The following is a 12806-nucleotide window of genomic DNA, read 5'->3' as shown; positions in this document are numbered from 1 at the left end:
GCCATTATTCTGGGTTCCTTAGAGGTCAAGGGGCTACTGGCAGGTCTTAAATAGCCAACGTGTTCTAGCTCATTCCATTAGAAAGCCCCGTCATCTCTACGAGCCAAGTTTGTGAACTAGTTTTTGACCCAAGGCCAGGCGGACATCGAGGTGCTCGGGGCCAAATCTGTGAACCCCGGTACGTGGGACAGACGGCAGCGAAAGGTCCAGGGCTGAGATGAGGTCAGGTGGGGAGACTATGGGAGGCTAGAGACCCCGACGGAGCCTCAGGGCCATGGGCTGGAGGGAACCTGTGCTCCGAGGTGGTGGGAGGGGCTGGGAGAGAAAGAAAGGAGAAAGGCAGGGGTGGGGACACCCCACCGAGGCAGCCTCTATACCTTTAAGGCAGGCTCCTCCCTTGCCTCCTCCCCATCTTCGAGCACCGGGCCCCCCTCCGTCCTCGCCCCCGCCCCAGCCCCTTTAGGTGTTTCATTTCCGAAGGAGCCCCCGCCGCTGCTCCGCGCCGGCCGAGACGGGGGTACGGTCGGCGCCGCTCCGTCCCCGCCTCCGAGCCGGGAGAGCCGAGGGGAGGGGAGGGGGCCGAGCCCTTCTCCCCGCCTCCAGCCACCACCGCCACCCCCAAAAAAAGAAAAAGAAAGAAAATAGCCAACCCAGTGGGAGCCGAACCGCGCGCGCCATGGGCTGCTCCCGGGCAGCGGCGAGGTGAGGGAGCTCCGGGGCGCGGGACGGGAGGCGGGGGAGACGCGGGCGAGCCCCGAGTCCGGGGGCTGCGGGCTCCTTCCAGAGGCTGGGGGAGGGTATGCGGGGTGGCAGGAGAGAGCCCGAGAAGCAGGCAGGCGGTGGGGCTGGGGAGACCCCCGCCCCCGCCCCGCGCGGCCACCGCAACCTCAATAAACTTGCACTTTGTTTGACTCTTTTTTCTTCTTCTTCTTCCCGTTAGCCATTGCAAGGAGAAACTGAGACTTGGGCGGAGAGTCGGCTCGTTCGGCAAGTAGATGATGAGGTGAGAGGGGAAACCTGGCTGGGTGCGCGGCGTGCAGCCGCCTTCCCGCGGGCATCCAGCCGCCTTCCCGCGGGCATCCAGCCGCCTTCCCGCGGGCATCCAGCCGCCTCCTCGCCCTCCTCCCTGCGGCTTCTCGCGTCCCATCCCGCCCCCCCCCCTCCCCACCCGGGCTGCCTCTGACAGCGTTCCAGGGTTAGCGTAATGAAGATCGGCCGTGATTAAGATGCTGCTTTTCTTGGGGGAGGGGGACGTAATGAGCGGGCAGATGAATAAATCTGAGCCCTGGGTCAGAAGTCAAAGAGCCCCGAACCTCTCCCCCCCCCATACTTCGGCCAAGTGGCCTGAAGCTTCTCTCATAACTTGACGCCGAACTCTGAGTTGCCATTCTTTGGGGGGACCGGGAGGAGGTGGGAGATGAAAGGGCCCGAGTCAAGTAGTGACTGTTGTGCCAAGAGCGTGCCTCTCCCGGCTGGGACGGCGCGTGTCCTTCGGCGGTGAAGCCATGGAAAGCTGGGGCTCCCAGTCTGTTCCCACTTTGTTGCTCGTTTGTGAAAAAGCGCTCTGGTTTTTGAACTTCAGGTCACAAAATGGATCCGCGTAAATCGGAGAGCCAGGAAAAGAAGGAGGAGGGAGAACGAAGAAGTTTTTGAAAAGGTAGGGGTCTTGATCAGTTATCAGATCTGTCCTCAACCTCCCCTGCGTGATCACGGGCACTGCGGGGAAGAAGCGCTTGACTCGACCACGCTTACAGTCAAATGCAGAACATTTTTAATTGCTGAGGCTACTGACTGTGAGTCCTGATAATTATTAATTTCCTGTTTTTAATAGAGCCTTCTGAATATGTTGGGGGGAGGGGACTGGGAGGAATGTGGCAGTCTTAAAGAGGCTCTGCAGTAGCGCACAACTTGTTTTCCGCAGTTATATTACGCAAACTGTTGGACCTTATAATGTTAAAATAAATTTTGAAGAAAAAATTCTCAAGAATAAACTTCCGAAGTAGAATGTTGGGATAGATCGCACCTAGAGTGTGGATACGAGGATTTAAAGGCACTGTTGGCGCTGTTAAAGCACACTTCAAATGGGTATTTTCAAGAATCCTCCTAAGGTTGAATTGAGGAGAAAGTTAAATAATTTGATAAACTTTGGGAGCACTAGAGGGAATTTTTCTTGCTCTATAGTAAGTGAAAAGTTGGCTGCCTTAAAGCAGCGATTAGAACACTTTGAGGTACAGACATTTGGGCTCCCTGTTTTCTTGGGAAAACACCCAATAAGTTTTAAGACAGTTCATCATACCTCAAATTATATATAATAGGAGGTAAGTAATATATTGGGTTTTTATTCTTTTTTTAAAAAGAAACAGAATCTTAAAACTTGCATGGTGACTTACACAAAGTTGAAAATGTTACGCGCATTGGGAATTCATATGCATCTATTCTGCATTTTCTTCTTTTTCCTGGTTTTGATCCTTGATAGAATCAAAGGATTAAAATAGCACGGTATGTTGTTTTGCTCCTTCTAGAATGTATGATGAATCATAGCTGATTCTGTAGCCAAATTCTTGCTGATAACACCGCTGCCAACTTCTATGATGTCTTGCCTTAGTATGGGCATTGTGCTGTTCTTGAATGTCCACAAAGCACATTGTTCTGGATGGGATGCTGAAAATTCCAAGGTACTTAAGCTTCCACCTGGCAGTTTTCAAACGCTTTGGGATCACTGGCTTTAAAAATCTAGTACTTTGTAGCAACAATACAAGGTGTGTTTTTTAGGGAGGAGGGGAGTTAGGTTAGGCTTTGATGTTTCAGAAAAGTTCTTTCCTTAACCAGTAATAGAGGAAAAAGCCACACACACAAAGAAACCTGTACGCTTCCAGAGTTAATTTTATGTCTCCACTTTTTTTGTATACCGAGATAATTGTTTCTATAAAAAAACTTTATGGTTAGATTTTTTTTAACCTGATAGATGAGTGTTTACAATAGAAGACAGGAAGCAAACAGAATGATGGTTTACAACAATTGCTTTGTGTTTTTCTATATGATGTGAGAATATTCATCTGAACCTCACCCCTCCCCCGCAGAGTGTCCAAGATATTTTATGTAACCGTATAAAATCTTCCTAAATCCATAAAATAAAATGGAAAGGAATGCATTTGGGTTTGTTTTTTTTTTTTGTATACCAGACCTAGATTTGTTCTGAAATAAAATTAAACTAATCTATAACACACTTTCTTATTGTAATCTCTTTGGAGACTTGCAAGGGTGAGAGTGACCTGAGTTGAGATTTTTTTCCTTCCAGTGGATCTGAAGGGTTTTATGTTATTTTTTTGTTTCTTTGTTTTCCTCATCGTAAAGTTTAGATTATGTTGGACCTTATGGGTAAGAAAAATCTCACCTCTTACTGAGTGAAATATGGCCAGCATTTTTAATAAGAGAACTCTGAAAGCATTGTGAGGAGGGGAGTGTGAAACATAGAGCCTCCTTATGGGAGAAGGGGCTCAAGTACTTTCGAGGGTTAGATATGCACAGTAGATGATAATAGTTGTAATAAAATACGTTGCATTGAGCCTTTCTACATGAGTAATCCCCAAGCATTTGTATACCATATTATCTTGGCAGTTTGGCCACTGGAGAATGGGACAAAGGCTCTGTAGCTAACTGATGCCTTTCCAGGGTAAGGTAAAATTGAAGGAAGTTTTGTTGTTGTTGTAAATTTTCATAAAAACATCAAAGGACTTCCTGGTGTTTCAGATAACTTGCAGGATCATAGCTCTAGGGGGAAGGGACCCCCGAAGCCATCTAGTCCCACCTTCTCACTTTATAGATGTGGAAACTGAGGGCATTTAAATGACTTGTCAAAAATCATAGTATTAGAAATGGGATTTTGAATCCATATCCTCTAATTCTAGTCAGTGGTCCACTTAATATATCACAGGCTGATATGAAGATCTCTTCTGAAATACAGTCTTACAGAGTAAAGAGAGTCATCTGTACCCCATTGTGTTGCCTTTGCCATAGGTTTTGAACCTCTTATGATGTCTGGTTACATAAAACTCCATGTTTAGTTCTATAAATGGCCTATAAATAGATTTTTTTCTCACAATTAAAGCCAACTTATTCTTTTAAAAACAAAAGTAATCTTTCTAACATCTAAAAATGTAGCATTACTGTGTTTGTCCATTTCTACTAGAGTAAGAAATTATTTTTGTTTTTGATAGATACCATTTTCTATCTGGTCACTACATCCATTTGTTTAATCACTTCCCTTTCTTTACTTTCTCTTCCAAGCTGTCTGCCCATTATCTTTAGCGTCTACTGAAGATTGAGATCAAACCCACTACCTTGTGATTTTTTTCCTTGAGAGAGTCACATTTTCTCTCCCACAGGAGGGTTCTGCTATTACAAATTTGTATGTCACAGGGAACCAACAACTGTTGTATACAAATGGAAAAAAAAATCCAAGAAAGGGACAACCAAGGGACAGCTGTCCTTTGTGTGTGTGTGTGTGTGTGTGTGTGTGTATGTATGTTTGTATTTTTTGTAAGAATACATAAATGGAAGAATAATATGAATATGGATATCAGGCAAGGAATTACATTAAAAAATATTAACTTAAAAAAATAAACTTGAGGATGACAAATGGTGGACATGGGCTGCTCTAACTTATTGTGGCATTTATACTTAGCAAGTTCTCTAAGTGAAATGCAAAAGAAAAAATTTAGTATTGAGGTTGCTCTGCAAAGCAAAGGACTAAAACCATAAACTGCAGTTCTCTAAGTGAGGTACAGCTGTTAAACAAGTTAAAAGTTATTTTATGCTGCCATTTACTTTGGTTTTGATTTCTTATGTTGTCTTTTCCATTTGCCCATATACCCATTTCCAGATAAATAGCTAGATTTCTATAAATATATATATATATACACATATATATGTGTGTGTGTATATAAAATATATGCACACATACATATAGTCTCTGTGTGTACACATACATAATATATATAACTTTTTTCTTCCACTCAGTGATTTCGTCTTTTTCCTGATGATGTATACAATTCTTTTTCTCTCGTTTCTTTTTCATTTTCTGTCCTCTTCCTGTTGTAGTTTTTCCTGTTTTTTCTTTTCCGCCATATAAATTAGAATTATCTTTTGTACTTTACTTCTGGTATTGTTTTTAACCCACTCTCTCTTAGATTTCTTATATTCAGGCATTATTTCTTTCTGATATTCTTCCTTTTTACTTGCTTCAGGATCTCATTTAATTTAAATAATATTTGCTGTGGGGAAGGTGGAGTAGGGAGGGATGTGGAAATTCAGATATACATTAGTAAATCCACAAGTTAGTTGTAGCTATATTTTATAAACTGTATCTCTACACTTTTGTTCATTCAGTAAGTAGTCTTCAGTAAATGGGCTTTGGAAGTAAATAAGTCTCCTATACAATCAGCCCTTAACAATTAAACTTTCCTGGTTTTTTTTTTTACCTTTTCACGTCCATTCATTGAGAGGTAAGACAAAATTCTTCACAATAATGAAAGATTGAGACAAAACAATTGGAGTAAGTCACTTCTACCCTGAAAAAAATGTGACTTATCCAAAATGATGATGCAGAGTTTCTAAGAATTCTAATTCTGAGGAGTACTTGGAGTACGATGCATACCCATTTATTCCTTAGGGCATGGTATGGAATTCAGTTTTCTGACTCAAAAATAGTCTTAAACTTAAACTTGTAATTTTCTTAAAATTTACAAGGTCATCTCTGGAAAGGAATAGGAATTCTTAAAATGAAAACTAAGCAGCAAGTGTGTAATTACTGCCTGTAGCATTTGTTGCCTGACATTGAACAGTGTTGTTCAGTTACTATCTCCAGGCAGGTGACTCCCGGACCTGGTCTCTCCCTAAGGTCCAGTCTGTCATTACCAGCTGCTTATTAAGCATTTCTAATTCGATATCTAGTAGGCATCTCAAGTTCATTATATCTCAAACAAAATTCATCCTTTTTTTCCCACAAAACTACCCTCTTCCTAGCTTCCCTATTTTTAATGAGGGTGTCCCCATTTTTCTAACCACTGGGGTTCCCAAACCTCGTAGTAGTATCCTATGTAGTTCTCACTCCATCTGTCCCTGTATTCAGTCAGTTGTTAAATCTTATTAGTTCTACATCTACAACACGTCTCTCATTCATCCTCTTCCCTCCAGTCACGGCTGCCACCCTTATTCATGCCCTTATAATCTCTCAGATTATTGAAAATAGCTTCCTAATTTGGCTGTGTGCCACAAATTTTGTTTTTATTTTTTGGTTTTTTTTTTCCTCCGTTCTCTAATACATTGCCCATGCAGCTGCCAAAGTGGTGTTCCAAAAGTAAATCTGGTTATATCATTCCCTTGGTCAAAAAAGTCCAGTGGTTCCCTTTAGTTCACTAAGATGAAATGCAAACCCCTCTGGCTTTCATTTTTTTTAAAGCCCTTCAGAATCAAGCTTCAGACATTCTCCCTTCCACCCAGCCTGACTTGCCTTTTGTGTTCTCTATATGTTTCTTATTTCTGTGCATGGAAGCTGTCATCTTCCACACTTGGAATGTATTCTCTCCTCATCTCTCTGGCTTTTTTCAAAGATGAGCTCAAGTACCATCTCCTGCTGGAAGCTTCTCCTGATGTCCCCTAGCTTTTACTGCCCTCTTTGCATTTACTTTTCTGTGTGTGTGCATTCTTTCCCTCAAATAGAATGAAAGCTCGTTGAAGGCAAAGACTGTTACTTGTATTCCCGGTGCCTGGCACACAGTAGGTACTTAATAAATACTTGTTGTTTGTTCTGTTGATATTGGAAAGTTAGGAATCCCATATTTAGCTACTTAGCTTGACATCAACATCTTGAATGATATTAATGTAATTTGATTTATGTTGATAACATGCTTTCCTTATATTGTCTTCATTCTCAGCTGACCATTTTGGCCAGTGTTGAAATTGATAATAATAGCTACCATTTATATAGTGCTTCAGGTTTGCAAAGATTAGCTCATTTGAGCCTAACAACAGTCCTGTAAGGTAGGTACTGTTACTGTCTCCATTCTACAGATGTGGAAACTGAAGCAGACAAAGGTTAAAGTGATTTGACTAAGGCCACACAGCTAGTAAAGTGTCTGGATTTGAACTCAAATCTTCTTGACTCCATGTCCAGGTTTATGACACATAAGTTATAGAATATGTTGTATATAGATGTGTTCTGGAAAATGTCCTTTAAAGTGGAACTTCGTTACTTAATCCCAATAAATACTTTTAAACATTAAAATTGAAGTTTTAAACGTGGAGTGACTTTTTCTTGAAATAGCAAGAATAAAAAATGAGAGTCCTGAGAGAAACTGCCATAAAAGCTTGGGAAGCGTAGATTCAGAGTTGAAAGGGAATTTAGAGTTCATCTCTAGAGTCCAATCCCCTCATTTTATAGATGAAAAAAATAAAGCTTGGGGGTTCAGTGACAAGATCACCTATCTAGTCCTTACTTTATGGTATTTATCAATCTTTTAACTATTTGTTTGGATTGAATGATAAAATCCCTTCATGGAATTTTAAAGTTATTCCCTGAAAATATTTACCTGGAAGCTGTGTCCTTTTTGGGTTCTAAAGCACACCAACATTTTGCCTTTTATTTATTCTTATTTTGGTTTTCTTTGCATAGTTTGAATTGTAAGAAGTGATTCTGGTAGTCTTAAATAAGATTCTTAGAACTGTGTGGGAAAGTTTGGAATTTAAAAATAAAAGTAGCTTGGATTTTGTCCTTTGGTGATCACCATTTCCTGACTTTGTCCATGATACGAATGAGTACTTTAAGAATTATAAAATCTGTTCTAAGATTTTAAAAAGGTTATAACCTATTTGCCTGAAATTTAAAATAGGTTAACATTGCTTGTATTTATCTTCTTCCTTGGCTTGCTGGTTGACAAGACCCATTTCATGTTTGCTTCGTGATTTCCAAAGACCAGTTTTTGACACTAATAAAAGCCATTCTCTCTACTGTATATTTCCTTCCTGAAAACTGGTTTAGTAAGATGAAGTATCTTACTTAAACCCATAACAGCAAGAAACCATCAACAATCAATAAATCAGTCAACAGCAATGAGTTATGGCTGAATCCCCCGAAACATCAGCCAAAAAAACAGAGCAGGAATCCTGAGGGTGGACTTCACCTAGTGTTTGACTAAGTGTGATCAATTAGGATTAATTGCTATATTGCTATATATATATATATATATATATTGTAGTTCTAAATAGTAGAATCACCAAAGATCTTATGTGTTTTGCTAATGATGCAGTATCAATGCCAGCTTTGTCAGGGGCTAGGTGTGGTAGTTTCTCTTTGTGAATGTTACTACCCAGTGAAAATCCCTGTCCACTGTGTGTCTATGTAATACTACCTTACAGTAGTTTTATTGATACCAGATTTTCATAGAAATGCTTTATGGATTCTAATGGAAAAAAACTCTAGTTACCAATAATTCCTTATTCTCTCCATAGTTTCTTGCTATTTTCTGTCCTATGCTTTACAGAAAGTTTAGAGGGCAAATGAAAACAACATTTTATAAAAAAGAAATTCAAAATAAACATCATATAGAAATAATTATGTGGTTATTACATGCAATTCATAATTTTATTTCTGAAATTTGTGTTCTGTCTTCCTGTGGCCCACTTTCATTTGAGTACCTTTTATCTGGTAGTCCCCTCCTCCCCCCCAGAAAAAAAGTTATTTTACTTTGTTTTTAATAACCACTTAAATTTTGTGATTGCTTTTTCTTTTGTACAACAAATTAGTAAGTTTACACGTAAGAAATGATCTTTTTCCAGGGCTTTAGTCGGATCAAATTTCACATGACCTTTGCTCCGTTGTCCTTTTTTAGCAGAGCCTGGGGAGAATTCCTATGAAATATACTCTTAGTCGTGTGGGAGTGGGTCTCCTATCTTTTCTTATACTATTAAAGCACCAGATGGAGCACAGTTTTAAAAACATATGCTGGTAGCAATAGGGAACACACAAACACCAAAATCTACTTTGAGTCACCCTGAGGAAAACCGAGAGTAGAGGTTTCTCTCTACCCGTCATGCAAATAAAATATATTTTTATAAAAATCTTTGGATGGAAATGTTGGCTGACCGTTAAAATATCATTCTAAATGATTTAGTATCAGAGGGGGAAATGAGATTTTATTTCTTTTCTAGATATTGACAGTAAGAAATGCCTAGGAATATGATGGCTTTTTCCTTTGTCCCTTTCATGGAGTACCAGTATAAGGCATCCATTTTAAAATTGGGAATGCTTGAAAATAATTGAAGGGGTGAGGATAATTTATATCACTGTTAATGATAGCAGGTTTGATGCCAGCTGCCATCTATTCTTCTAGGCAATGAAAGATTAAAGCCATTTTAATATAAAACATAAGAATTCTACAGGAAAAGGAGTCGAGAGTGGGGGAGGAGACCAGAGGTTTTTAGTTACTTTTAGGAAGTATTAGTTATGCTACCGTGGCAGAATGCTTTATTTAGCAATAATTCTCATCTGAATAATTTTCATGAACTGATATTTGGCGCTTGTTCTCAGATGGCAGTAGTAAGATGCTGTATCTTAGGAATACCCTCTTAGTATCACTGTAGTTAGGGTCTGTCACTATTTCTATTTCTCTCTCACTTCAGGAAATAGACATTTGAAACTATTGTTAAGCCCAGGGGCCTTTATCACTTCTTTTGTATTTATAGGAGACAAATATTTTAATGCGTGATTTTAAAATGTTAATTGCTTTAGTCCTCTGACCTATAGAAATGTCATTTTCAAAAAATTTGGGGTTCCAAACGAGAAAAACTTAGAAAAATGTGCTTTGCTAAAGATATGTATTCTACATATGATATTTAGTTTAGAACTCAAATGTGGCAATTAAGGTGTTTGATTTCACTATCCTACTTTTTATTAAATGTAACTACACTACATGTGGATTGTGTCAAATTATTAAATCCTAAATAAATTACTGAATTATTAGGTCCTATTGTATTAAGATTGTTTTGCTTTGGCCAAACAGATAGTTAAAATCATAGAATGTTAGCCTGGGAAGGGGCCTCACCCACAATTCAGTTCAAACTCTTTGTTTTCTAAATGAGGAAACCGACTTATGCTGGTTTATTTTCTGTTAGAATTAAAGAGTTTGTTCACATTAAGATCCCATTACAGAATACTGCCCATCAAAGTATATTAGCCATTTAGTCCACTTAGGCTTTCTGAATTACAGAAGTGCCATTCAGTAAGCTAGTACTTAAGCATCCTAAACAATGATGGTTTGAAAATACATTGTTGCACAGCTCAAAGAGAAGTTTAGCTGCCTAGAAAGATCTGTCCTCGTGCCTTCTGAGGAAAAAGTGTGTAAAGTTAAATGATAGACTTTGGTCCTTCTGAAACCAATACACAGAAAACGTTAAAATAAGTCATCTAATGCATCTTGTGCAGTCCTGAACCCACATCTCCTCAACAAGAACTTAGTAAGTCAAGAATATTTACTGGGAATCCTAGATGTGAAACTGTAGGGAGATTACTAAAGAAATAGAAGAAATAATTTCTGCTATTCAGAAATTTCTGATCTAGAAAGAAAAAAACCGTCCGTCTTTCCCCCCTTCCCTTCTTTCTCTCTCTTTCCCTTCTCTCTCCCCGCTTTTTCTAAGGTTGTGTCCAAGTACAGATGAGTGTAGCAAAAAGAATATAAGTACTTCATATTCTTACCAATTAGGCTACACTGGTCTAGCGTTTCCAATGACAGCCTTTAGTTTCATAAAGCATTCGTTTACACATGCGGACTAGAAATTATGCAAGGAAATTAAGAAATTTAACTATCTGAATTTATTTGCGTTCTTCAATGTAATTTATAAGCACAAATACAGGCATCATCAACATGTTTGAAAACACTGAATACATGAGGCTGGAAATGCATCTTGGAAGTTCTGTTTATGTTAATGATCTAAGATGAGCTATGAGTGAAAGTCACTGCACCCATTTTTAGAAGTGCAGGATTCCATATGCTACTATGTACAACATATTAGCTTTTAATTTTGTTTTTATATCTCAGTGTCTGAGAAGGGAAATGTCAGGTTCTCCATATTTGCGGAAGGAAAAGTATGGATGGCACAAAGCTTCTGTGATGTGTTCATTAATCATCTGAGCCTTGTGTAGAAGGATATGAATCCATTTTATACACCTACTTGTTTTCATTCATTTTCTCTGTGGACAGTTGCTTGTCGCATATAGTTCAGTACCATCATTTTATGAAATTTGAGAATGCCACCTTTTTTATCATCAAAGTTCTGGGAGCATTGGTGTTCTGTGATAAGTTTAGCTCTATGTAACGCCATCGAAATGAATTGTAAATTCAGTATAATTTAATGTAAAACATAAATGCCTCAAGTCAACAAGCATTTATTAAGCACCTACTGTTTGCTAGATACTGTGCTAACTGATGGCCTCAGCAGGTTTAGTACATATCTTTCTTACTGTAAGTAAAAAATTCTTCCCCTCTTAATTCCCTCCCTCCCTCCCTCCCTGCTTTCTTTCTCTCTTTCTTTTTTTTCCTTCTTTCCTTTTCTTTCTTTTCTCTTTCTTTTTTCCTTCCTTCCCTTTCTTCCTTCCTTCTCTTTCTTTCTTTCTTCCTTCCTTCCTTCTCTTCCTTCTCTTCTTTCTTTCTTTCTTTCTTTCTTTCTTTCTTTCTTTCTTTCTTTCTTTCTTTCTTCCCTCCCTGATGGGTTTTCTTTTCCCTTCCAATGTTTAAATTTAAGATAAAAGGAAAAAAAAAGATTGCATTTGGAATAAATCCAGGAATATCACATATCCATAGTAATAGATTCCCAGAGCTGAAGGGAAAGCAGTATGCCATAGAAACCTGCATTCAAGTTCTGCTTCTGATGCTCATTTCCTGTGTGACCTTGGATAAGTATCCTCTTAGCCTCAGTTTCCCCATCTGTATAATGAGAGGATTATATATGGCTCAAGCACTAAATCACTAGTCCTGTGGGGTCTCACTCCATTTAAAGGCCATCCTGAGTCTCAGAGGGTTAAGTGACTTGCCCAAAGTAACAGTTACGCAGTAATAGAATTTGACATTTAACCGAGGTCTCCTGATTCCCAGTCCGGCATTCTTTTCGCTGTCCCTCTCTGCTCCTATATGATCAGAAACCCTGAGCAATCTAGAATCATGGGAATTTTAACCCATAACCTTTTGTAGTTTCTTTGTACCACATTTATGTAGCATGTCATTTGGAAATCATCAGACATTTCAGTTTTAGAGTCACACTTCCTCACTGCTTGACACTTGTGTTTTGAAGAATAATCCTTCGCTTCTCTTTGTCCTTTCTATTTCCCAAACCAAACATGTTTTGCCTTACCAATTAGGCGCTTCATAACCATTTATCTATTTCATTTCACAAAAATCAAGAAAAGCTGGCTTTTCAAGAGGTAGGGAGTTTGGGATGCTAGAATTTTGTTGTTTTAATGAGAAGATGATGTTTATTCATTTGTTAGGACATCCAGCTTTGTATTACATGACACTGTATAAGAAATGGAAAGAAAACTACAGAGTGGATAATTTTTTCTTCATCAACATAAGAACTTTTTTTGGTAGCAGGTAGACAAGGAAGTGGTGGCCATTTTGCATATTTCCTTTTGTATTTGGAAGTGAGGCAGCTGTAGGTGTAAATTTCCTATGGCACTTTTTCACTGTTGGCATATTGGCTCACAAGGTAGAAAAGAACAAGAGTAGAGGACAGAGGGTGTATGTTGGACAATGTTT

The 12806-nt window shown here is 39.1% G+C and overlaps 1 protein-coding gene across 1 annotated transcript in view; it reads left to right on the top strand.

Annotated features, from left to right (window-relative positions):
* The window catches only part of LOC118834457 (aminopeptidase O (putative)), a 542097-nt gene that overhangs the window by 422316 nt on the left and 106975 nt on the right, over nt 1–12806 (top strand). Inside the window, exons 12-13 of the mRNA XM_036741906.1 lie at nt 941–1003; nt 1583–1657. Coding sequence (XP_036597801.1) covers nt 941–1003; nt 1583–1657 — 138 coding nt within the window. The remainder of the gene's footprint in view (nt 1–940; nt 1004–1582; nt 1658–12806) is intronic.

Source organism: Trichosurus vulpecula, chromosome 1 (genome assembly GCF_011100635.1).
Source record: "Trichosurus vulpecula isolate mTriVul1 chromosome 1, mTriVul1.pri, whole genome shotgun sequence".
NCBI classification, from domain to species: Eukaryota; Metazoa; Chordata; class Mammalia; order Diprotodontia; family Phalangeridae; genus Trichosurus; species Trichosurus vulpecula.
The sequence above is the reverse complement of the archived record's forward strand: the minus strand, read 5'-3'. Positions and strand labels throughout refer to the sequence as shown.